The 25,855-nt window shown below is 32.9% G+C and overlaps 1 protein-coding gene across 11 annotated transcripts in view; it reads left to right on the top strand.

Moving 5' to 3' along the window:
• The window catches only part of iqsec1b (IQ motif and Sec7 domain ArfGEF 1b), a 216,124-nt gene that overhangs the window by 155,619 nt on the left and 34,650 nt on the right, over positions 1–25,855 (top strand). For all 11 annotated transcript variants that reach the window (XM_061902912.1, XM_061902909.1, XM_061902903.1 and 8 more), the window contains 7 exons: positions 5,441–5,607; positions 5,893–6,032; positions 9,968–9,997; positions 11,219–11,344; positions 14,586–14,685; positions 16,819–16,980; positions 21,431–21,607. In XM_061902912.1, the coding sequence (XP_061758896.1) occupies positions 5,441–5,607; positions 5,893–6,032; positions 9,968–9,997; positions 11,219–11,344; positions 14,586–14,685; positions 16,819–16,980; positions 21,431–21,607 (902 nt within the window). The remainder of the gene's footprint in view (positions 1–5,440; positions 5,608–5,892; positions 6,033–9,967; positions 9,998–11,218; positions 11,345–14,585; positions 14,686–16,818; positions 16,981–21,430; positions 21,608–25,855) is intronic.

Raw genomic sequence — 25,855 nt, 5'->3', positions numbered from 1 at the left:
TTTACTATGTGTTGTACTACGTCATGTGTTCTCTCGTGCTACATCATGTACTATGTGTTGTACTATATCATGTACTATGTGTTGTACTATATCATGTGCTATGTGCTGTACTATATCATGTACTATGTGTTGTACTACGTCTTGTGTACTCTCGTGCCACATCATGTATTCCGTGTTGCACAACATCATATACTATGTGTTGTATTATACCATGTACTATGTGTTGTGCTATGTCATGTACTATGTGTTGTTCTATGTCATGTACTATGTGTTGTACTATGTCTTGTGTACTCTCGTGCCACATCATGTATTCCGTGTTGCACAACATCATATACTATGTGTTGTACTATACCATGTACTATGTGTTGTTCTATGTCATGTACTATGTGTTGTACTATGTCATGCACTATGTGTTGTACTATATCATTCACTATGTGTTGTACCATACCATGTTCTATGTGTTGTACTATATCATGTACTATGTTGTTATATATCATGTACTATGTGTTGTACTATATCATGTGCTATGTGCTGTTCTATATCATGAACTATGTGTTGTACTACGTCTTGTGTAGTCTCGTGCCACATCATGTATTCCGTGTTGTATGACATCATGTACTATGTGTTGTACTATATCATGTACTATGTGTTGTGCTATATCATGTACTATGAGTTGTACTATAACATGTACCATGTGTCCCCTCATGTACCAAATCACGTACTATGTGTTGTACTATATCATGTAGTATGTGTTGTACCATGTCATTTACTATGTGTTGTACTACGTCTTGTGTGCTCTCGTACCACATCATGTATTCCGTGTTGTATGACATCATGTACTATGTGTTGGACTATATCATGTAGTATGTGTTTTACTATGTCATGGGTCGTTTCATGTTTTATATCCTGTACTATATATATGTTGTACTATAACATGTACTATGAGTTTAACTATGTCATGTGTCCTGTCATGTTCTATATCATGTACTATGTGTTGTGCTTTATCATGTACTATGTACTGTACTATATCATGTACTATGTGTTTTACTATATATCATGTACTATGTCTTTTACTATGTCATGTGTACTGTCATGTACTATGTGCTGTACTATGAGTTGGGAAATTGTGTTAGATGTAAATACAAACGGAATACAATGATTTGCAAATCATTTTCAACCCATATTCAGTTGAATGCACTACAAAGACAAGATATTTGATGTTCAAACTCATAAACTATTTTTTTTGCAAATAATAATTAACTTAGAATTTCATGGCTGCAACACGTGCCAAAGTAGTTGGGAAAGGGCATGTTCACCACTGTGTTACATCACCTTTTCTTTTAACAACACTTAATAAACGTTTGGGAACTGAGGAAACTAATTGTTGAAGCTTTCAAAGTGGAATTCTTTCCCATTCTTGTTTTATGTAGAGCTTCAGTCGCTCAACAGTCCGGGGTCTCCGCTGTCTTATTTTACGTTTCATAATGTGCCACACATTTTCCATGGGAGACAGGTCTGGACTGCAGGCGGGCCAGGAGAGTACCTGGACTCTTTGTTTACGAAGCCACGCTGTTGTAACACTTGTCTTGCTGAAATAAGCAGGGGCGTCCATGATAACGTTGCTTGGATGCCAACATATGTTGTTCCAAAACCTGTATGTACCTTTCAGCATTAATGGTGCCTTCACAGATGTGTAAGTTACCCATGCCTTGGGTACTAATACACCCCCATACCATCACAGATGCTGGCTTTTGAACTTTGCGCCTATAACAATCCAGATGGTTATTTTCCTCTTTGTTCCAGAGGACACCACGTCCACAGTTTCCAAATATAATTTGAAATGTGGACCCGTCAGACCACCTTTCCACTTTGCATCAGTCCATCTTAGATGAGCTCGGGCCCAGCGAAGCCGACGGCGTTCCTGGGTGTTGTTGATAAATGGCTTTCGCTTTGCATAGTAGAGTTTTAACTTGCACTTGCAGATGTAGCGACCAACTGTAGGTACTGACAGTGGTTTTATGAAGTGTTCCTTAGCCCATGTGGTGATATCCTTTACACACTGATGTCGGTTTTTGATGCAGTACCGCCTGAGGGATCAAATGTCCGTAATATCATCGCTTACGTGCAGGGATTTCTCCAGATTCTCTGAACCTTTTGATGGTATTACGGACTGTAGATGGTGAAATTCCTAAATTCCTTGCAATAGCTGGTTGAGAAATGTTGTTTTTAAACTTTTTGACAATTTGCTCACGCATTTGTTCACAAAGTGGTGACCGTTTCCCAATCCTTGTTTGTGAAACACTGAGCATTTCACGGAAGCTGCTTTTATACCCAATCATGGAGCCCACCTGTTCCCAATTAGCCTTCATACCTGTGGGATGTTCCAAATAAGTGTTTAATGAGCATTCCTCAACTTTATCAGTATTTATTGCCACCTTTCCCAACTTCTTTGTCACTGTTGCTGGCATCAAATTCTAAAGTTAATGATTATTTGCAAAAAAAAAACATGTTTATCAGTTTGAACATCAAATATGTTGTCTTTGTAGCATATTCAACTGAATATGGGTTGAAAATGATTTACAAATCATTGTATTCCATTTATATTTACATCTAACACAATTTCCCAACTCATATGGAAACGGGGTTTGTATATCATGTACTATGTGTTGTACTATATCACGTACTATTTGTTGTACTACGTTATGTGTTCTCTCATGTGCTACATCATATATTCCATGTTGTACTATATCATGTAGTTTGTTGTACTATATCATGTACTATGTGTTTTACTATGTCATGTGTCCTCTCATGTACTATATCATGTACTATGTGTTGTACTATATATCATGTACTATGTGTTTTACAATGTAATTTGTCCTGTCATGTACTATGTGCGTTACTATATCGTGTACTATGTGTTGTACTACGTCATGTGTTCTCTCATGTGCTTCATCATATAGTATGTGTTGTACTATATCATGTAGTATGTGTTTTACTATATAATATACCGTGTGTAGTACTATATCACATACCATGCGTTGTATTATGTCACGTATGTGTAGTACTGTGTCACGTAGTATGTGAAGTACTTTCTCAAGTAGAATGTGTTGCACTCGGTCATGTAGTATGTGTAGTACTATATGACGTAGTATGTGTTGTACTGTGTCGTGTACCATGTGTAGTACTATATGATATAGTATGTGTAGTACTATATGACGTAGTATGTGTTGTACTGTGTCGTGTACCATGTGTAGTACTATATGATATAGTATGTGTAGTACAATATGACGTAGTATGCGTTGTACTGTGTCATGTAGTATGTGTAGTACTATATGACGTAGTATGTGTAGTACTATATGTACTGTGTGTGTGTTGTACTATATGATGTAGTATGTGTAGCACTCTATGACATAGTATATGTAGTACTGTATCACATAGTAAGTTTTGTACATTATCATGTAGTATATGTAGTACTATGTGACATTGTATGTGCTGTACTATATCACATTGTATGTGTTGTACTTTATCACGTAGTATGTGTAGTACTATAAGACATAGTATATGTAGTACTATATGACATAGTATGTGTTGTACTTTATCACATAGTATGTGTAGTATTGTATGATGTAGTATGTGTAGTACTATCTGACGTAGTATGTGTTGTACTATATGACGTATTATGTGTAGTACTATCTGACGTAGTATGTGTTGTACTATATGATGTAGTATGTGTAGTACTATCTGACGTAGTATGTGTTGTACTATATGGTGTAGTATGTGTAGTACTATATCATGTAGTATATGACGTAGTATGTGTAGTACTATATGACATAGGATGTGTAGTACTATGACGTAGTATGTGTAGTACTATATGACATAGGATGTGTAGTACTATGACGTAGTATGTGTAGTACTATATGACATAGGATGTGTAGTACTATGACGTAGTATGTGTAGTACTATATGATGTAGTATGTGTAGTACTTTATGACGTAGTATATGTCGTGCTATATGACGAGTATGTGTTGTACTTTATCACGTAGTGTGTGTAGTACTATATGATGTAGTACTATCTGACGTAGTATGTGTTGTACTATATGATGTAGTATGTGTAGTACTATCTGACGTATTATGTGTAGTACTATCTGATGTAGTATGTGTTGTACTATATGACGTATTATGTGTAGTACTATCTGACGTAGTATGTGTTGTACTATATGATGTAGTATGTGTAGTACTATCTGACGTAGTATGTGTTGTACTATATGGTGTAGTATGTGTAGTACTATATCATGTAGTATATGACGTAGTATGTGTAGTACTATATGACATAGGATGTGTAGTACTATGACGTAGTATGTGTAGTACTATATGACATAGTATGTGTAGTACTTTATGACGTAGTATATGTCATGCTATATGACGAGTATGTGTTGTACTTTATCACGTAGTGTGTGTAGTACTATATGATGTAGTACTATCTGACGTAGTATGTGTTGTACTATATGATGTAGTATGTGTAGTACTATCTGACGTAGTATGTGTTGTACTACATGATGTAGTATGTGTAGTACTATCTGACGTAGTATGTGTTGTACTATATGACGTAGTATATGTCATGCTATATGACGAGTATTTGTTGTACTTTATCACGTAGTGTGTGTAGTACTATAAGACGTAGTATATGTAGTACTAAATGACATATTATTTGTTGTACTATAAGACGTAGTATATGTAGTACTAAATGACATATTATTTGTTGTACTATATCACGTAGTATGTGTAGTACTATATGTACTATGTATGTAAGCAAGTAAGTAAGTAAGCAATATGTACTATGTATGTGTTGTAATATATGATGTAGTATGTGTAGTACTATATGTACTATGTGTGTGTTGTACTATATGATGTAGTATGTGTTGTATTATATGACGTAATATGTGTAGTACTATCTGACGTAGTATGTGTTGTACTATATGATGTAGTATGTGTAGTAGTATCTGACGTAGTATGTTTTGTACTATATGACGTAGTATGCGTAGTACTATATGAAGTAGTATGTGTAGTACTATATGACGTAGTATATGTTGTACTATATGAAGTAGTATGTGTTGTACTTTATCACGTAGTGTGTGTAGTACTATATGAAGTAGTATGTGTTGTACTTTATCACGTAGTGTGTGTAGTACTATATGACATAGTATGGGTAGTACTGTGTGACGTAGTATGTGTAGTACTATATGACCTTGTATATGTAGTACTATATGAATTAGTATGTGTAGTACTATATGAACTAGTATGTGTTTTACTATATCATGTAGTATGTGTTGTACTATATGATGTAGTATGTGTTGTACTTTATGACGTAGTATGTGTAGTACTATATGACATAGTACGTGTTGTACTATCTGACGTAGTATGTGTTGTACTGCGTCTGCAGCCAGCGGTACTGCATCTGCAACCCGACAGTGGTGCGTCAGTTCCGTAACCCGGACACCATCTTCATCCTGGCCTTCGCCATCATCCTGCTCAACACCGACATGTACAGTCCCAACGTCAAGCCCGAGAGGAAGATGAAGCTGGAGGACTTCATCAAGAACTTACGAGGTTAGGACTACTTGGACAAGTACTTGACACCAATAGTACTGCATACTGGAGTACTTTTCTTGTCAAGAACCAATCAAAGCACAGAGTAGAAGTGAGTACTCCAAAATTACTTAGTGTGTGTGTGTGTGTGTGTGTGTGTGTGTGTGTGTGTGTGTGTGTGTGTGTGTGTGTGTGTGTGTGTGTGTGTGTGTGTGTGTGTGTGTGTGTGTGTGTTGTGTGTGTGTGTGTGTGTGTGTGTGTGTGCGTGCGTGCACGTGTGTGCGTGTGTGTGTGTGTGTGTGGCAGGTGTGGACGACGGGGAAGATATTCCCAGGGAGACTCTGGTTGGAATCTACGAGAGGATCCGGAAACGGGAGCTGAAGACCAACGAAGACCACGTGTCTCAAGTTCAGAAGGTGGAGAAGCTCATTGTGGGAAAGAAACCCGTAAGTAACATCGATTGTATATATTTATATTTAAAGAAACTATCAGTGACATTGTTGTCTATATTTAAAGAAACAATTAGTGACACTGTTGTCTATATTTAAAGAAACAATCAGTTGCATTGTAGTCCACATTTGAATAAACTATCAGTATTATTGTAATCCATATTTAAAGAAACTATTAGTTACTTTGTAGTCCATATTTAAGGAAACAATCAGTAATATTGTAGTCCATATTTAAAGAAACTTACAATAACATTGTAGTCCATATATAAAGAAACTATCAGTAGCATTGTAGTCCATATTTAAAAAAAACGTCAGTAGCATTGTAGTCTAAATTTAAAGAAACAATCAGTGACATTTTAGTCTATATTTAAAGAAACTATCAGTAACATTGTAGTTCACATTTGAATAAACTATCAGTAACATTGTCTTACATATTTAAATAAACTATTGGTAACTTTGTAGTCCATGTTTAAAGAAACTGTTTGTAACATTGCGGTCTATATTTAAAGAAACAATCAGTGACATTGTAGTCCATATTTAAAGAAACTATCCGTAACATTGTTGTCTATATTTAAAGAAACTATCAGTAACATTGTAGTCTATATTTAAATAAACTATTGGTAACTTTGTAGTCCATGTTTAAAGAAACTGTCAGTAACATTGTAGTATATATTTAAAGAAACTATCAGTAACATTGTAGTACATATTTAAAGAAACTATCAGTAACATTGTAGTCCATATTTAAAGAAACTATCCGTAACATTGTTGTCTATATTTAAAGAAACTATCAGTAACATTGTAGTCTATATTTAAATAAACTATTGGTAACTTTGTAGTCCATGTTTAAAGAAACTGTCAGTAACATTGTAGTATATATTTAAAGAAACTATCAGTAACATTGTAGTACATATTTAAAGAAACTATCAGTAACATTGTAGTCTATATTTAAAGAAACAATCAGTAACTTTGTAGTAAATATTTAAAGAAACTATCAGTAACTTTGTAGTCTATATTCAAAGAAACTATCAGTTCCATTGTAGTCCATATTTAAAGAGACTATCAGTAACATTGTAGTCTATATTTAAAGAAACAATCAGTAACTTTGTAGTAAATATTTAAAGAAACTATCAGTAACTTTGTAGTCTATATTCAAAGAAACTATCAGTTCCATTGTAGTCCATATTTAAAGAGACTATCAGTAACATTGTAGTCCACATTTAAAGAAACTAACAGTAACATTGTTGTTTGTATTTAAAGAAACTATCAGTAACATTGTAGTCTATATTTAAAGAAACCATCAGTAATATTGTAGTATATATTAAAAGAAACAATCAGTAACATTGTAGTATATATTAAAAGAAACAATCAGTAACATTGTAGTATATATTTAAAGAAACTAACAGTAACATGGTAGTCCATATTTAAAGAAACTATCAGTAACTTTGTAGTCTATATTTAAAGAAACCATCAGTATATTTGTATTATATATTTAAAGAAACTATCAGCAACTTTGTTGTCTATATTTAAAGAAACTATCAGTAACATCGTAGTCCATATTTAAAGGAACAATCAGTAACATTTTAGTCTATATTTAATGAAACTATCAGTAACATTGCAGTATATATTTAAAGAAATTATCAGTAACATTGTATTCTATATTTAAAGAAACAATCAGTGACATTGTAGTCTATATTTAAAGAAACTATCAGTAATATCATAGTCCATATTTAAAGAAACTATCAGTAACATTGTAATATATGTTTAAAGAAACTATCAGTAACACTGTAATATATGTTTAAAGAAACTATCAGTAACATTGCAGTCTATGTTTAAAGAAACTATCAGTAACTTTCTAGTGTATATTCAAAGAAACCGTCAGTAACTCTGTAGTATATATTTAAAGAAACTATCAGTAACTTTGTAGTCCATATTTAAAGAAACAATCAGTAACATTGTAGTCTATATTTAAAGAAACTATCAGTAACATTGTAGTATATATTTAAAGAAACTATCAGTAACATTCTGGTATATATTTAAAGAAACTATCAGTAACATTGTATTCTATATTTAAAGAAACAATCAGTGACATTGTAGTCTATATTTAAAGAAACTATCAGTAATATCGTAGTCCATATTTAAAGAAACTATCAGTAACATTGTAATATATGTTTAAAGAAACTATCAGTAACATTGCAGTCTATGTTTAAAGAAACTATCAGTAATATCGTAGCCCATATTTAAAGAAACTATCAGTAACATTGTAGTATATATTTAAAGAAACTATCAGTAACATTCTGGTATATATTTAAAGAAACCATCAGTAACATTGTATTCTATATTTAAAGAAACAATCAGTGACATTGTAGTCTATATTTAAAGAAACTATCAGTAATATCATAGTCCATATTTAAAGAAACTATCAGTAACATCGTAATATATGTTTAAAGAAACTATCAGTAACACTGTAATATATGTTTAAAGAAACTATCAGTAACATTGCAGTCTATGTTTAAAGAAACTATCAGTAATATCGTAGTCCATATTTAAAGAAACTATCAGTAACATCGTAATATATGTTTAAAGAAACTATCAGTAACACTGTAATATATGTTTAAAGAAACTATCAGTAACATTGCAGTCTATGTTTAAAGAAACTATCAGTAATATCGTAGCCCATATTTAAAGAAACTATCAGTAACATTGTAGAATATGTTTAAAGAAACTATCAGTAACTTTGTAGTGTATATTTAAAGAAACCGTCAGTAACTTTGTAGTATATATTTAAAGAAACTATCAGTAACTTTGTAGTCCATATTTAAAGAAACAATCCGTAACATTGTAGTCTATATTTAAAGAAACTATCAGTAACATTGTAGTATATATTTAAAGAAACTATCAGTAACATTCTGGTATATATTTAAAGAAACTATCAGTAACATTGTATTCTATATTTAAAGAAACAATCAGTGACATTGTAGTCCATACTTAAAGAAACTATTAATAACATTGTAGTCTATATTTAAAGAAACTATTAGTAACATTTTAATATATGTTTAAAGAAACTATCAGTTAAATTGTAGTCTATATTTAAAGAAACTATCAGTAATATCGTAGTCCATATTCAAAGAAACTATCAGTAACAATGTAATATATGTTTAAAGAAACTATCAGTAACATTGTAGTCCATATTTAAAGAAACTATCAGTAACATTGTAATATATGTTTAAAGAAACTATCAGTAACATTGAAGTCCATATTTAAAGAAACTATCAGTAACATTGTAGTCCATATTTAAAGAAACTATCAGTAATATCATTGTCCATATTTAAAGAAACTATCAGTAACATTGTAATATATGTTTAAAGAAACTATGAGTAACATTAAAGTCCATATTTAAAGAAACTATGAGTAACATTGCAGTCCATATTTAAAGAAACTATCAGTAACATTGTAGTCCATATTTAAAGAAACTATCAGTAATATCATTGTCCATATTTAAAGAAACTATCAGTAACATTGTAATATATGTTTAAAGAAACTATCAGTAACATTAAAGTCCATATTTAAAGAAACTATGAGTAACATTGTAGTCCATATTTAAAGAACCTATCAGTAACATTGTAGTTTGTATTTAAAGAAACCATACGTAACATTGTTGGTCCTATTTAAGTCACTGACTTATATGATGCAGACTCGGTCAGGTAATCATGTTCCATAATTCACATCAGTCATGTGTGGTCATGGCAGGTACGTTCCAAGAGGTAAAAGATTTCCTCCAAAGGTCTTTAAATGTGTTCATGTCAAAAGTGTGAATTATTATGACAAATGTTTGGGTTTCCCAATTTTACTTTCAATTTTTTTTTTTTTTTTTGCTGCACAACATTGAAGACTTAGGGCATAATTCATGACACAGTTTTATTGTTTCCTTCTAGATCGGATCCCTCCATCACGGCCTGGGATGTGTAAGTCATAACTGTCAAGTCATCAATCACTTATTAGGATCAATAAGTCATAACTGTCAAGTCATCAATCACTTATTAGGATCCATAAGTCATAACTGTCATGTCATCTGTCAGGTTCAAACAGGGATGACATGTATTAAACAAGACAAGAAGCAAGGAATTAAACAGACAGAATTAAATTTGGCTCAATTGAGGAGAGACGTCTGGACTGTACTCTTTCTACAGATCCACCACGCTCTGGCGAAAGATTTATTTGGACTTTCCCTCATTACATGGCAACAGTTGTTTCCAAGGGACGGGGGTCGTAAACAGCCATCGCCATTACAATCAGTTCAAAGAAGAGGTCGTAAAACTCTTCAAAGAAGAGGTGCCCGGAACTTGGTCAGATCTCCGCTTTGTAGTTCACGGGTCCAAACAAAATCTTTCTGTGGATTACAATACATGAAAGCAACGGAACACCTTCATGTTGCTTCCCATCCTACACAGTGGAGTTTTACAAGCCTGCTTCTTGGTAGGTTCAAAGACCGCTTTTGTCCTCTCACCGGGAACTCACAAAGTTTTGTGATAACTTTGGTACAATTATTCTGACATCATCAATCACTTATTTGAAACAATAAGTCATAACTGTCGTGTCATCAATCACTTATTATGATCAATAAATCATAACTGTCCTGTCATCAATCCCTTATTAGGATCCATAAGTCATAACTGTCAAGTCATCAATCACTTATTATGATCAATAAATCATAACTGTCCTGTCATCAATCACTTATTAGGATCCATAAGTCATAACTGTCAAGTCATCAATCACTTATTATGATCAATAAGTCATAACTATTATGTCATCTGTCAGGTTCAAACAGGGATGACATGTATTAAACAAGACAAGAAGCAAGGAATTAAACAGAAACCGAATCAAATTTGGCTCAATTGAGGAGAGACGTTTGGACTGTACTCTTTGTACAGTTCCACCACGCTCATATTAGGATCAATAAGTTATAACTGTCATGTCATCAATCACTTATTAGGATCAATAAGTCATACCTGTTATTGTGTGTAGGATTTTGAGGAGAAAAATGAATTGATTCCATTATGCAGTAGGATGAAATATTTCCTGGATGCTTTGTATTCAGTCCCCAAGAAATATGAATGAATATTGCGAGTAGAGTAAGAAAGACAACAAGATGATGTTTCATATTGTTTGTTTGTTTTATTTTGAAGGTTCTTTCGCTTCCTCATCGACGTTTGGTTTGTTATTGTCGCCTCTTTGAAGTTCCTGATCCCAACAAACTGCAGAAACTTGGACTTCATCAGCGAGAAATCTTCTTGTTCAACGATCTACTTGTGGTAAATACTCCAGTACTTTTTTAATACTTTTACTTGTGGTAAATACTCCAGTACTTTTTTAATACTTTTACTTGTGGTAAATACTCCAGTACTTTTTTAATACTTTTACTTGTGGTAAATATTCAAGTACTTTTTAAATACTTTTACTTGTGGTAAATATTCAAGTACTTTTTAAATACTGTTACTTGTGGTAAATATTCAAGTACTTTTTAAATACTTTTACTTATTGTAAATACTCCCCTTTGAAAAAAAAATGTCTATTGTAGTAAATACTCCAGTACTTTTTTGATACTTTTACTTGTGGTTAATATTCAAGTACTTTTTAAGTACTTCTGATAGTGGCAAATACTTCAGTACTTTTTGAATACTTTTACTTGTGGTAAATACTCCACTTCTTTTTAAACATGTCTACTTGTGGTAAATACTCGAGTACTTTTTAAATAGTTTTACTTACAGGAAATACTCCACTTCTTTTTAAATATGTCTACTTGTGGTAAATTCTCAAGTACTTTTTAAATACTTCTACAGGTGCTAAATACTCGAGTACTTTTTAAATACTTCTACTTGTGATAAATACTTGAGTACTTTTTAAATACTTCTGATAGTGGCAAATACTCTAGTACTTGTTAAATACTTTTACTTGCTGTAAATACTCCACTTCTTTTTAAATATATCTACTTGTGGTAAATACTTGAGTACTTTTTAAATACTTTTACTTGTGGTAAATACTCGAGTACTTTTTAAATACTCTACTTCTCATAAATACTCTAGTACTTTTTAAATACTTCTACATGTGGTAAATACAGGAGTACTTTTTAAATACTTCTACTTGTGGTAAATACTTGAGTACTTTTTAAATACTTCTGCTTGTGATAAATACTTGAGTACTTTTTAAATACTTTTAAATACTAAAGTTAAATACTTTTACTTGCGGTAAATACTCCACTTCTTTTTAAATATATCTACTTGTGGTAAATACTTGAGTACTTTTTAAATACTTTTACTTGTGGTAAATACTTCAGTACTTTTTAAATACTGTACTTCTCGTAAATACTCAAGTACTTTTTAAATACTTCTACATGTGGTAAATACTGGAGTACTTTTTAAATACTTCTACTTGTGGTAAATACTTGAGTACTTTTTAAATACTTCTGCTTGTGGTAAATACCTGAGTACTTTTTATATACTTCTAATAGTGGCAAATACTCCAGTACTTTTTAAATACTTTTGCTTGCGGTCAATACTCCACTTCTTTTTAAATATGTTTACTATTGTAAATACTTGAGTATTTTTATAAATGTGTAATTGTGGTAAATACTCAAGTACTTTTTAAATACTTTTACTTGCGGTAAATACTCCCCTTCTTTTTAAATATTTCTACATGTGGAAAATACTCTACTCGATCCACTTTCCTGTTTCCTCTTTTCTGTTCTTGTTTCCTGTTTCCCGTTTTTTCTTTATTCTTTCCTGTCTCCCCTTTCCTGTTTGCTGTTATTTTGTTTTCTATTTCCTCTTTACTGTTTTCCTTTTTCCTGTTTGTTGTGTTTTTGTTTCCTGTTACCTGTTTGCTGTTTCCTGTTTTTTTATTTCCTGTTTCTTGTTTCCTGTTTGCTGTTTCCTGTTTTTTTGTTTGCTGTTATTTTCTTTCCCGTTTGCTGTTTTTTTGTTTCTTATTTGCTGCTTTCTGGTTTTCTATTTTTTTGTTTTCTATTTCCTGTTTACTGTTTGTCTGTTTCTTGTTTGTTGTGTTTTTGTTACCTGTTTGCTGTTTCCTTTCCTGTTTCCCATTCCTTGTCCTTGTTTCCTCTTTCCTGTTCGTGTTTCCTGTTTCCTGTTTTTCATTCCTGTTCTTGTTTCCTGTTTAAACTTTCATGTTTCATATGTCCTTTTCTCCTCTTTAATGTCTCCTCTTTCCTGTTTCTTGTTTGCTGTTTCCTGTTTGCTGTTTTCTTGTTTGCTGTTTTCCTGTTTTCTTTTTGCTGTTTCCTGTTTGCTGTTTTTATTGTTTCCTGTTTCCTGTTTTCTGTTTGCTGTTATCTTGTTTCCCGTTTGCTGTTTTTTTGTTTTCTATTTGCTGCTTTCTTGTTTCCTGTTTGCTGTTTTCTTTGTTCCTGTTTTCCTGTTTCCCGTTTTCTTATTTCGTGTTTTCTGTTTGCTGTTATCTTGTGTCCCGTTTGCTGTTTTTTTTGTTTCCTGTTTACTGTTTTCCTGTTTGCTGTTTTTGTGTTTCCTTTTTTTCCTTTCCTCTTTCCTGTCCTTGTTTCCTATTTCCTGTTCTTGTTTCCTCTTTTCTGTTTCCTGTTTTTCTTTCCTGTTTCCTGCCTCCTTTGTCCTCTTTATTGTCTACTTTTTCCTGTTTCCTCTGTCCTTCCTCCTCTTTAATGTCTCCTCTTTCCTGTTTTGTGTTTGCTGTTTCCTGTTTGCTGTTTTACTGTTTCCTGTTTGCTGTTTTCCTGTTTCCCGTTTGCTGTTTTCCTGTTTGCTGTTTTCTTTTTTCCTGTTTCCTGTTTGCTGTTTCCTGTTTTCCGTTTGCTGCTATCTTTTTTCCCGTTTGTTGTTTTTTTGTTTCCTATTTACTGCTCTCTTGTTTCCTGTTTACTGTTTTCTTTTTTCTATTTACTGTTTACTGTTTTCCTGTTTGCTGTTTTTGTGTTTCCTGTTTTTCCTTTCCTATTTCCTGTCCTTGTTTCCTATTTCCTGTTATTGTTTCCTCTTTTCTGTTTCCTGTTTTTTCTTTCCTGTTTCCTGCGACCTTTCTCCTCTTTATTGTCTCCTCTTTCCTGTTTCTTGTTTGCTGTTTTTTTGTTTCCTGTTTTCTTATTTCCTGTTTGCTGTTTGCTTTTTTCTTGTTTCCCATGTGATGTTTTTTTGTTTCCTATTTGCTGCTTTCTTGTTTCCTTTTTCCTGTTTTTTCTTTCCTGTTTCCTGCGTCCTTTTTTCCTCTTTATTGTCTCCTCTTTCTTGTTTCCTGCGTCCTTTCTCTTTTTAATGTCTCCTCTTTCCTGTTTGTTGTTTGCTATTTCCGGTTTTCTGTTTTCTTGTTTTATGTTTCCTGTTTGCTTTTTTCATTTTTTCTGTTTCTTCTGTTCATTTTCATGCTTGCTGTTTTCTTGTTTCCTGTTTGTGGTTTTCTTGCTTGCTGTTTCTTGTTTCCTGTTTTCTGTTATCTTGTTTCCTGTTTGCGGTTTCCTGTTTGCCGTGCACACCTGTGTCACCCGAACAATGTCCTCGCTGCTCTTAGGTGACCAAGATCTTCCAGAAGAAGAAGAACTCGGTGACCTACAGTTTCCGACAGTCCTTCTCTCTCTACGGGATGCAAGTTCTGTTGTTTGAAAATCAATGTAAGTTTTTTCCTTGTCAGATCTTCTCCTTCAAGTGTTGACTGATGATGTTCATTAGTCTGCAAACTTGATTCAATAATCAATATTTACCTTTAATATATTATTTTAATTTGATACTTGATGGAAAAATTTTTTATTTCATTTAATAATTATTTTAGTTAAAAATTGATGCAATGGTTTTTGATTCTATTTAATATTGTATTTAACAATGTTATTTTAATGTTTTTATATACTCTTAATTATTTATTTTTTTATTTTATAAGTCATTTAGTAATTGTTATTTTTTTATTTAATAATTGGTTTCTAGAATTAATATTTTTGTCTGATACATGTCTTTATTTTTATTGTTAATTGTATTCCATCCAATTAAATAAATAACAATGTTTTTCAATATTCCAGTCAATAATTGTATTGATCATGTATTGAATATTAGTTTCGTGAGATGATTAAAATGTAATAATACAAAATAAAATAAAAAATGGTAATAAATAAAATGTAATAATGACAAATACAATCAAAATAGTAAAAATAGAAGGTGTTTTCAACAAACAAAAGGATTTCAAGTCACTCAAGAATATTCCTTCTGGAATTAATAGCAAGTAACATTTTATTCATGGTGTCATTTTTATGTGATGAACACATTAGTTGATTATGCTGATCACACAAAAAACATTTCAATGTGTTTCTCTCAAATGTAATAAAACAACTTTTGTGTCTCTCTCTCTCTCTCTCGCTCTCTAACTCTCTCTCTTTCTCTTGTGCTCTCTCTCTTGCTGTCTCTCTCTAACTGCCTCTAACTCTCTATCGCTCCCTCTTTTCTTGTCTCTCTCTCTCTAACTAACTCTCTCTCACTTCCGGTCTCTCTCTCTCTCTGCCTGTCTCTCTCTCTCTCTCTCTCTCTCTCTCTCTCCCTCTACCTCTTTCTCTTTAACTCTATCTATCTCTCTATCTCTCTCCCTCTCTAACTCTGTCACCTCTCTCTCTCTCTCTCCCTCTCTCTTTGTAACCCTCTCTATCACTCTCTTCCTGTCTCTCTCTCTCTCCCTCTCTCTTTGTAACCCTCTCTATCACTCTCTTCCTGTCTCTCTCTCTCTTCCTAACTCTTGCTCTCTCTCTCCCATTCGCTCTCACTCTCATTCTTTCTCTCTCTTTCTGTCTCCCTCTCATTCTCTCTCTGTCTCTTACTCTCTCTCTCTCTCTCTCTAACTGTCTCTAACTCTCTCTATCACTCCCTCTTTTCTTGTCTCTCTCTCTAACTAACTCTCTCTTCCTGTCTCTCTATATATTTCTCTCTCTCTCTCTTTCTCTCTCTCTCTATCTGTAACTCTCTCTGTAACTCTCTTTCTCTATGTCTCTCTTGCTCTCTCTCTCTAACTGTCTCTAATTCTCTCTCTATCACTCCCTCTTTTCTTGTCTCTTCCTCTCTAACTAACTATCTTTCTCTTTCTGTCTCTCTCTCTCTCTCTTCCTGTCTCCATATATTTCTCTCTCTCTCTCTCTCTCTCTCTCTCTGTAACTCTCTCTCTCTATGTATCTCTTGCTCTCTCTCTCTAACTGTCTCTAATTCTCTCTCTATCACTCCCTCTTTTCTTGTCTCTTCCTCTCTAACTAACTATCTTTCTCTTTCTGTCTCTCTCTCTCTCTTCCTGTCTCTCTCTATATCTCTCTGTCTCTCTCCCTCTCTCATCTCTCTCTATCACTCTGTCCCTATCTCACTCTCATTCTCTCGTTCTCTCTCTCTCTCTTTCTGTCTCTCTCCAACTGTCTCTAACTCTCTCTATCGCTCCCTCTTTTCTTGTCTCTATCCTTCTGTCTTTCTCTCCCTCCATCTCTCTCTCCCTATCTCTCTCTCTTTTCCTAACTCTCGCTCTCTCTCTCGCTCTCTCTCTCGCTCTCTGTCTCTCTCATTCTCACTCACTCTCATTCTGTCTTTCTCTTTTTGTCTCTCTCTCATTCTTTGTCTCTATCTTTCTCTTTCTCTCTTTCTGTCTCTCTCTCTCTGACTCTCTATATATTTATTTCTCTCTGTCTATCTGTCTCTCTTCCTATCTTTCTATCTCTTTTTCTCTATCCCTCTCTCATCCCCTCTTTATTTCTCTCTCTCTCTCCCGCTCTCGCTCTCTCTCTGTCCAGATTATCCAAACGGAATCCGCCTCACGTCGGCTATTCCAGGAGCAGACATCAAAGTTCTCATCAACTTCAACGCACCAAACCCTCAGGACCGCAAGAAGTTCACAGACGACCTGAGAGAGTCCATTGCCGAGGTCCAAGAAATGGAGAAATACAGAATAGAATGTGAGATCATGACACACGCACACACACACAAAACTACCAGAAGTAGTTCATGATACATTTTCAGGTGTTTATGTGAGCATAATAATAAGTATGTTTTTAATACTAATAAATATGTCTAATAATAATAAGTATGTGTGTAATAGAGATAAGTATGTGTAATAATAATAAATACGCAAGTATGTGTAATAATAAGTATGTGTGTCATTATAAGTATGTGTAACAATAATAAGCATGTGTAATAAGTGCATAATGTCTAGTAAAAATATGTGTGTATTAATAGTAGGTACGTGTAATAAAAGGTGTGTGTAATAGTAAGTATGTGTAATATTAATAAGTATGCGTAATAAGTTTGTGTATCGATAGTAGGTGTAATAATATTAAGTACTAGTAATGATAAGTATGTGTAATGATAAGCACATGTAATGTAAATAAATATGTGTGTAATAATAAGTATGTTAATAATAAGTATTTGTAATAATAATACTGTGGGTAATAATAAGTACTTGTGTAATAATAATACGTATATTAAATAATACTCTGATGAGGTGGTGATTTGTCCAGGGTGTACTCCACCTTCAGCACGAATGCAGCTCCAGCACCCCCCGCGGCCCCAAAAGGGACAAGCTGTAGAAAACGGATGGATGGGTGTTAAATAATAATAAATATGTTTTTAATAATGATAAGCATATGTAATAATAAGTATGTGTTTATTACTAATCAGTATGTGTAATAGTATTAAGTATATGTTATAATAATGAGTATGTGTAATAATAATAAGAATGTGTAATAATAATGAGTATGTGTAATATTATCAAGTATGTGTAATAATATTAAGTATATGATAATGATAAGTATGTGTATAGTCATAATGATAAGTATGTGTAGGAATAATAAGTATGTGTAATAATCAAACAATGTGTAATATTAATAAGTATGTGTAACGATAATGAGTATGTGTATAATGATAATAATAAGGTGTTGGAATAATAAGTAAATGTTATAATAATAATAAGTATGTGCTATAGTAATAAATAACTTTAATGATGATTAGAAAATGTAATAATGTTTTTTTATATTAATAATAAATATGTGTAGAAGTAATAAGTAATATAATATGCGTAATCATAAGTATGTGTGATATGAATGATTATGTGTACAATGATAATAATAATAATAATACTGATTATGTGTAATAATATTGAGTATGTGTATAGTAATTATAATAAGTATGTGTAATAATAATTACTATGTGTATAATAATAACAATAATAAAAAATATGTGTAATAATAATATGTATGTGTAATAATAATAAGTATGTGTATAGTAATAATAATAATACGTATGTGTAGGAATAATACGTATATGTAATAATAATGAATATGTGTAATGATTATAAGTATGTGCAATAATAATAAATATGTGTAATAATCTAAACTATGTGTAATATTAATAAGGATGTGTCATAGTAATGAGTATGTGTATAATGATAATAATGTGTCTGAATAATAAGTACATGTTATGATAGTAAGTATGTGCTACAATAATAAATAGGTTTATTGATGATTAGTAGATGTCATAATAATAATAATAAATATGTGGAGAAGAAATACGTATATTCTATTATGTGTTATAATAATAAGTATGTGTGTTAATTATTATGTGTAATAATGATGTATATGTGAACAACGAAAATAATATCAATAGTAATAATGGTAAGTATGTGTAATGAAAATGTGTACTATAATAATAATAATAATAAAAATTTGTAATAATAATAATTATATGTATGTGTAATAATAAGTATGTGTATAGTAATAATAATAATAAGTATGTGTAGGAATGATAAGTATGTGCAATAATAATGAGTATGTGTAAAATAATAATAAGTATGTGTAGGAATAATAAGTATATGTAATGATAATGAATATGTGTAATGATAAGTATGTGCAATAATAAGTTTGTGTAATAATAAAAACTGTGGGTAATATTAATAAGTGTGTAAAAATAATGAGTATGTCTATAATGATACTAATAAGGTGTCAGAATAATAAGTACATATTATGATAGTAAGTATGCAATAATGATAAATAAGTTTAATGATGATTAGTACATAATAACAAATAATAATTATTAGTGTATTATAATAAAAACATGTTTGCTAATAATAGGTATCTGTAATAATAATGAGTATTTGTATAATAATAAGTATAATAAATATATGTTATAATAATATGTATGTGTAATACTAACGAGAGTGTATAATAATAATATTAATAAATATGTGTAATAATATTATGTATGTGTAATACTAATGAGTATGTGTATAATAATGATAATAATTATGTGTCTAATAATAACAATGAGTATGTGTATAATAATGATGAAAAGTATGTGTATTATAATAACAATGAGTTTGTGTATAATAATGATAAGTATATGTGCAATAATAATAATAATGAGTATGTGTATAATAATGATAAGTATGTGTGTAATAATATTATGTATGTGTAATACTAATGAGTATGTGTATAATAATGATAATTACTATGTGTGTAATAAAAACAATGAGTATGTGTATAATAATGATAATAAGTATGTGTGCAATAATAATAATGTGTATGTGTATAATGATAATAATAAGTATGTGTGTAATAATAATGAATGTGTGTATAATAATAATAACTATGTGTGTAATAATAATAATGAGTATGTGTATAATAATAATAAGTATGGATGTGATAATAATGAATATAGGTATAATAATAATGATAACAATTAGTATGTGTGTAATAATAATGAATGTGTGTATAATAATCCATCCATCCATTTCCTACCGTTTATTCCCTTTTGGGGTCGCGGGGGGCGCTGGAGCCCATCTCAGCTACAACTGGGCGGAAGGCGGGGTACACCCTATAATAATAATAATAATAATAATAATAAGTATGTGTGTAATAATAATGAAGAGTGTGTGTATAATAATAATAAGGCGCCCCCTGTGACCCCAAAAGGGAATAAGCAGTAGAAAATGGATGTATGGATGTGTGTAATAATAATAATGAGTATGTGTATAATAATAATAATAATAATAATAAGTATGTGTGTAATAATAATGAATATGTGTATAATTATAATAAGTATGTGTGTAGTAATAATGAATATGTGTATAATAATAATAATCACATTAACAATAAGTTTGTGTGTAATAATAATAATAATTAGTATGTATGTAATAATAATGCATATGTGTATAATAATAATAATAATAATTTGTATGTGTGTAATAATAACAATAAGTATGTATGTAATAATAATAAATATGTGTATAATAATAATAATAATAATAAGTATGTAATAATAATTAATATGTGTATAATAATAATAATAATAATAATAAGTATATGTGTAATTATAATAATGAGTATGTGTATAATAATAATAATAATAAGAATAATAATAATAAGTATATGTGTAATTATAATAATGAGTGTGTATAATAATAATAATAATAATAATAATAATAAGTATGTGTGTAATAATAATGAATATGTGTATAATAATAATAATAATAACATTAACAATAAGTATGTGTGTAATAATAATAATAATAATTAGTATGTGTATAATAATAATAAGTATGTATCAAATAATAATGAATATGTGTATAATAATGATAATAATAATAAGTATGTGTGTAATAATAATAATAATAATGAGTATGTGTGTGTGTAATAATAATAATGAGTATGTGTATAATAATAATATTAATAGATATGTGTAATATTAATAAGTATGTATCTAGTAATGATAATAATAATAATGCGTATGCGTATAATCATAATAATAAGTATGTGTGTAATAATAATAATGAGTATGTGTATAATAATAATAATAAGTATGGGTGTAATAATCATAATAAGTATAATGAGTATGTGTATAATAATAATAATGAGTATGTGTATAATAATAATAATAAGTATGGGTGTAATAATCATAATAAGTATGTGTGTAATAATAATAATGAGTATGTGTATAATAATAATAATAAGTATGGGTGTAATAATCATAATAAGTATAATGAGTATGTGTATAATAATAATAATGAGTATGTGTATAATAATAATAATAAGTATGGGTGTAATAATCATAATAAGTATGTGTGTAATAATAATAATGAGTATGTGTATAATAATAATAATAATAAGTATGGGTGTAATAATCATAATAAGTATAATAAGTATGTGTGTAATAATAATAATGAGTATGTGTATAATAATAATAATAATAAGTATGGGTGTAATAATCATAATAAGTATAATAAGTATGTGTGTAATAATAATAATGAGTATGTGTATAATAATAATAATAATAAGTATGGGTGTAATAATCATAATAAGTATAATGAGTATGTGTATAATAATAATAATAATAAGTATGTGTGTTGATGGACAGCGGAGCTGGAGAAGCAGAAAGGCGTGGTGAGGCCCAGCATGTCTCAGAGTTCGGGCCTGAAGAAAGAGGCTGGAAACGGCAGCATGAACCGAGCCAGTCTGGACGACTCGTACGCCATGAGCGAGGGTCTGAAGAGGAGCGCGCTCAGCAGCTCCTTACGAGATCTCTCTGAAGCAGGTATGAAATATGAGGGAGGAACTATGCTCCTCTCTTTCATTTGTCCTCGCAAAATGTTTTGTGGCTGCACCTCTCACTCAATATTTACATCCTCATCAACGTTCATCCATCTAGTCCCAGTCGGGCTTTAGTCTGATGCCAGGAGAACATCTGGGACACAGACTCGTAATAGGACTTGTTTTCAAGTATCCGTATTAGTCGTCAAACCACTGACAGGCAAGAGATTAGCGTGACAATCCATCAAATACAAAACCCTAAAACCAGTGAAGTTGGCACGTTGTGTAAAAAGGTAAATAAAAACAGAATACAATGATTTGCAAATCTTTTTCAACTTATATTCAATTGAATAGACTGCAAAGACAAGATATTTCATGTTGTAACTGGAAAAAGTTTATTTTTGCAAATATTAGCTCATTTGGAATTTGATGCCTGCAACGTGTTTCCCAAAAAGTTGGCACAAGTGGCAAAAAAGACTGAGAAAGTTACGGAATGCTCATCAAACACTTATTTGGAACATCCCACAGGTGAAAAGGCTAATAAAAAAACAGGTGGGTGCCATGATTGGGTATAAAAGCAGCTTCCATGAAATGCTCAGTCATTCGCAAACAAGGATGGGGGGAGGGTCACCACTTTGTCAACAAATGCAAAGTGTCCAACAGTTTAAGAACAACATTCCTCAACCAGCTATTGCAAGGAATTAAGGGATTTCACCATCTACGGTCCATAATATATTTAAAAGGTTCAGAGTTTCTAAGAAGTCACTGCACGTAAGCGATGATATTACGGACCTTCGAAAAGCGACATCAGTATGTAAAGGGTATCACCACATGGGCTCAGGAACACTTCAGAAAACCACTGTCAGTAACTACTGTCGGTCGCTACATCTGTAAGTGCAAGTTAAAACTCTATTATGCAAAGCGAAATACATTTATCAACAACACCCAGAAACGCCGCCGGCTTCGCTGGGCCCCAGCTCATTTAAGACGGACTGATGCAAAGTGGAAAAGTGTTCTGCGGTCTGACGAGTCCACATTTCAAATTGTTTTTGGAAACTGTGGACGTCGTGTCATCCGGACCAAAGAGGAAAAGAACCATCCGGATTGTTCTAGGCGCAAAATAAAATAAAAAAAACAGCATCTGTGATGGTATGGGGGTGTATTAGTGCCCAAGGCATGGGTAACTTACACATCTGTCAAGGCACCATTAATGCTGAATGGTACATACAGGTTTTGGAGCAACATATGTTGCCATCCAAGCAACGTTATACATGGACACCCCTGCTTATTTCAGCAAGACAATGCCAAGCCATGTTACAACAGCGTGGCTTCATAGGAAAAGAGTGCGGGTACTGGACTGGCCTGCCTGTAGTCAAGACCTGTCTCTCATTGAAAACGGGAATACGGAGTCTAAAATACCACAACGGAAACCCCGGACTGTTAAACAACTTAAGCTGTACATCAAGCAAGAGTGAGAAAGTTTAAAGAATGAGTCTTCTCAGTTCCCAAACGCTTACTGAGTGTTGTTAAAAGGAAAGGCCATGTAACACAGTGGTAAAAATTCCCCCGTGACAACTTTTTTGCAATGTGCTGCTGCCATTAAATTCTAAGTTAATGATAATTTGCACACAAAAAATAAGATTCTCAGTTGGAACATGAAATATCTTGTCTTTGCAGTACATTAAATTGAATATAAGTTGAAAAGGAAAAAACTCGGAACTATGCACCGTCGGCGACGCGGACAGCTTTAGTATTAGCAGCATAACTAGAATTAAATAGCGTGAACACAAACTAGCGTTTCCTCTGGCGTATTATTTGTCTTTGACAAAGTCGTCCTTTTTTTTTTATTAACAATGCTTACAACTAGCAGGTGCCATTTCTGTACTCCTTGCAAATAGTTTTGTGAATTTCTAAGTCCACAGCAAATCCCTCCTTCTTTGCAGGCGGCTTTGCCAGGCATTTTGAGTAAGAATGGACAAAACTCTGCCAGAAAAGAAACACACGCTGAGGCACGGAAGAGTAAACCGGACGTGACTTTGGGGGCTCCGACGTTAGTTCTTCTCTCTCTCATAAATTTGCGGACAGGGAGTTCACGTTTTGCTTTGCCAAATAAGCAATGTGAGGTGATCCTTCATCGGCTTGTGTCTCGGTAGTGCCTTCCCCTCCGCCGTGATATAAGTTTCCTCTGGCGTATTATTCCAAAAAAAAAGTCCTGTCTTGGGCAGTATAGCTTGAGGGTTCCATGTTCGATCCCCGCTTCCGTCATCCTAGTCACTGCCGTTGTGTCCTTGGGCAAGACACTTTACCCACCTGCTCCCAGTGCCACCCACACTGGTTTAAATGCAACTTAGATATTGGGTTTCACCATGTAAAAGTGCTTTGAGTCACTAGAGAAAAGCGCTATATAAATAAAATTCACTTCACTTTTTATCACAATTAAGACTTGCTGGTCTCATTAACCCATTTGGCAAAGTCATCCTTTTTTTTATTAATGCTTACAACTAGCAGGTGCAATTGCTGTTCTCCTTGCAAATAGTTGTATGAATTTCTAAGTCCACAGCAAATCCCTCCTTTTTGCAGGCGGCTTTGCGGGCTTTTTGAGTAACAAAACGGACAAAACTCGGCCAGAAAAGAAACACGCTTAGGCACGGAAAAAGTAAACGGGATGCGACGTCGAGGGCTCCGACGTTAGTTTTATTCTCTCTCTCATAAATTTGCGGACAGGAAATTCACGTTTTGCTTTGCCAAATAAGTTCACGTTCTTACATCTTCTTCCTATTTTGCTCATGAACAAAACGTGCGCTAATGCTGGTCGTCGGCGGCCATGTTGTGATAATGTGACGTCGTTTTTCCACCATGACAGAGCTTCTTCTTTTTCTTCACGGGGTTCATTTATTTTCCTTTTCCTGCCATACGTCCATCATTCATGTGAATTCTTCTTCTTCGTCGTACACATCAGGTACTTCCTGTTTATGTGTAATTACTCCACATCCCATGTGTAATATGACCCCCCCACCCCTCCGACCCCCTCCCAGGCCCCTCCCTCCCCCTCCCCCCACCTGTCACTGTCGCTAGGCAGCTTTGATCGCTGCGACTCTATTGGCCACTTCAAGTAGTTCATCTTCTTCACTGAGCTTTTACTTTGAAGTCCTGCCCTGAGTGAGGAAGTGAGTTTTCAACTAGTGGCTGTTTCTCAGTGCAACTAATTAACTAGCAGGTTAGTAGTGATGATACTCAGGCCTGCAATGCCATATCAAACACCAGCAGCGATACTGTGTCCGCTCCGTGTGTCTGTCGCTTTAAGAAAAAAAGGTTATAGGATTATTTTTTGTACGCCATCAAATAAGATCTTCTTCCTGTTTACGATCTTTTTGTGCAGATATTTCTTTAATACCTAAAATCATATCTGCCGAGGGTGTCCCGATTTGATGTTCATATAAAAAATAGCTCTCGTTTCATGAAAAAACACGTATGAGATTAAATGTCGAATGTGTGATATCATGTGCGATACAAGTGGTCCTGCAACGAGTTTACTTGTGTGTGATATCATGTGCGATACAAGCAGTCCTGCGGTGTGTTTACTTGTGTGTGGTATCATGTGCGATACAAGCGGTCCTGCAGCGTGTTGACTTGTGTGTGACATCATGTGCGATACAAGCAGTCATGTGGCTTGTTTACTTGTGTGTTATATCATGTGAGATACAAGCAGTCCTGAGGAGTGTTTAATTGTGTGCGATACAAGCAGTCTTGCGGCGTGTTTACTTGTGTGTGATATCATGTGTGATACAAGTGGTCCTGCGGCGTGTTTACTTGTGTGTGATATCATGTGTGATACAAGCAGTCTTGCGGCTTGTTTACTTCTGTGTGATATCATGTGTGATACAAGTGGTCCTGCGGCGTGTTTACTTGTGTGTGATATCATGTGTGATACAAGCAGTCTTGCGGCTTGTTTACTTCTGTGTGATATCATGTGTGATACAAGTGGTCCTGCGGCGTGTTTGCCTGTATGTGATTGATTGATTGATTGATTGATACTTTTATTAGTAGATTGCACAGTACAGTACATATTCCGTACAATTGACCACTAAATGGTAACACCCGAATAAGTTTTTCAACTTGTTTAAGTTGGGGTCCATGTTAATCAATTCATGATATTATGTGCGATAGAAGCAGTCCTGCACAGTGTTTACTTGTGTGTGGTATCATGTGCGATACAAGTAGTCCTGCAGATTGTTTACTTGTGTGTGATATC

The sequence above is a fragment of the Nerophis ophidion genome, linkage group LG06, assembly GCF_033978795.1.
Source record: "Nerophis ophidion isolate RoL-2023_Sa linkage group LG06, RoL_Noph_v1.0, whole genome shotgun sequence".
Lineage (NCBI taxonomy): Eukaryota > Metazoa > Chordata > Actinopteri > Syngnathiformes > Syngnathidae > Nerophis > Nerophis ophidion.
This window is presented reverse-complemented; position numbering and strand designations above follow the sequence as displayed.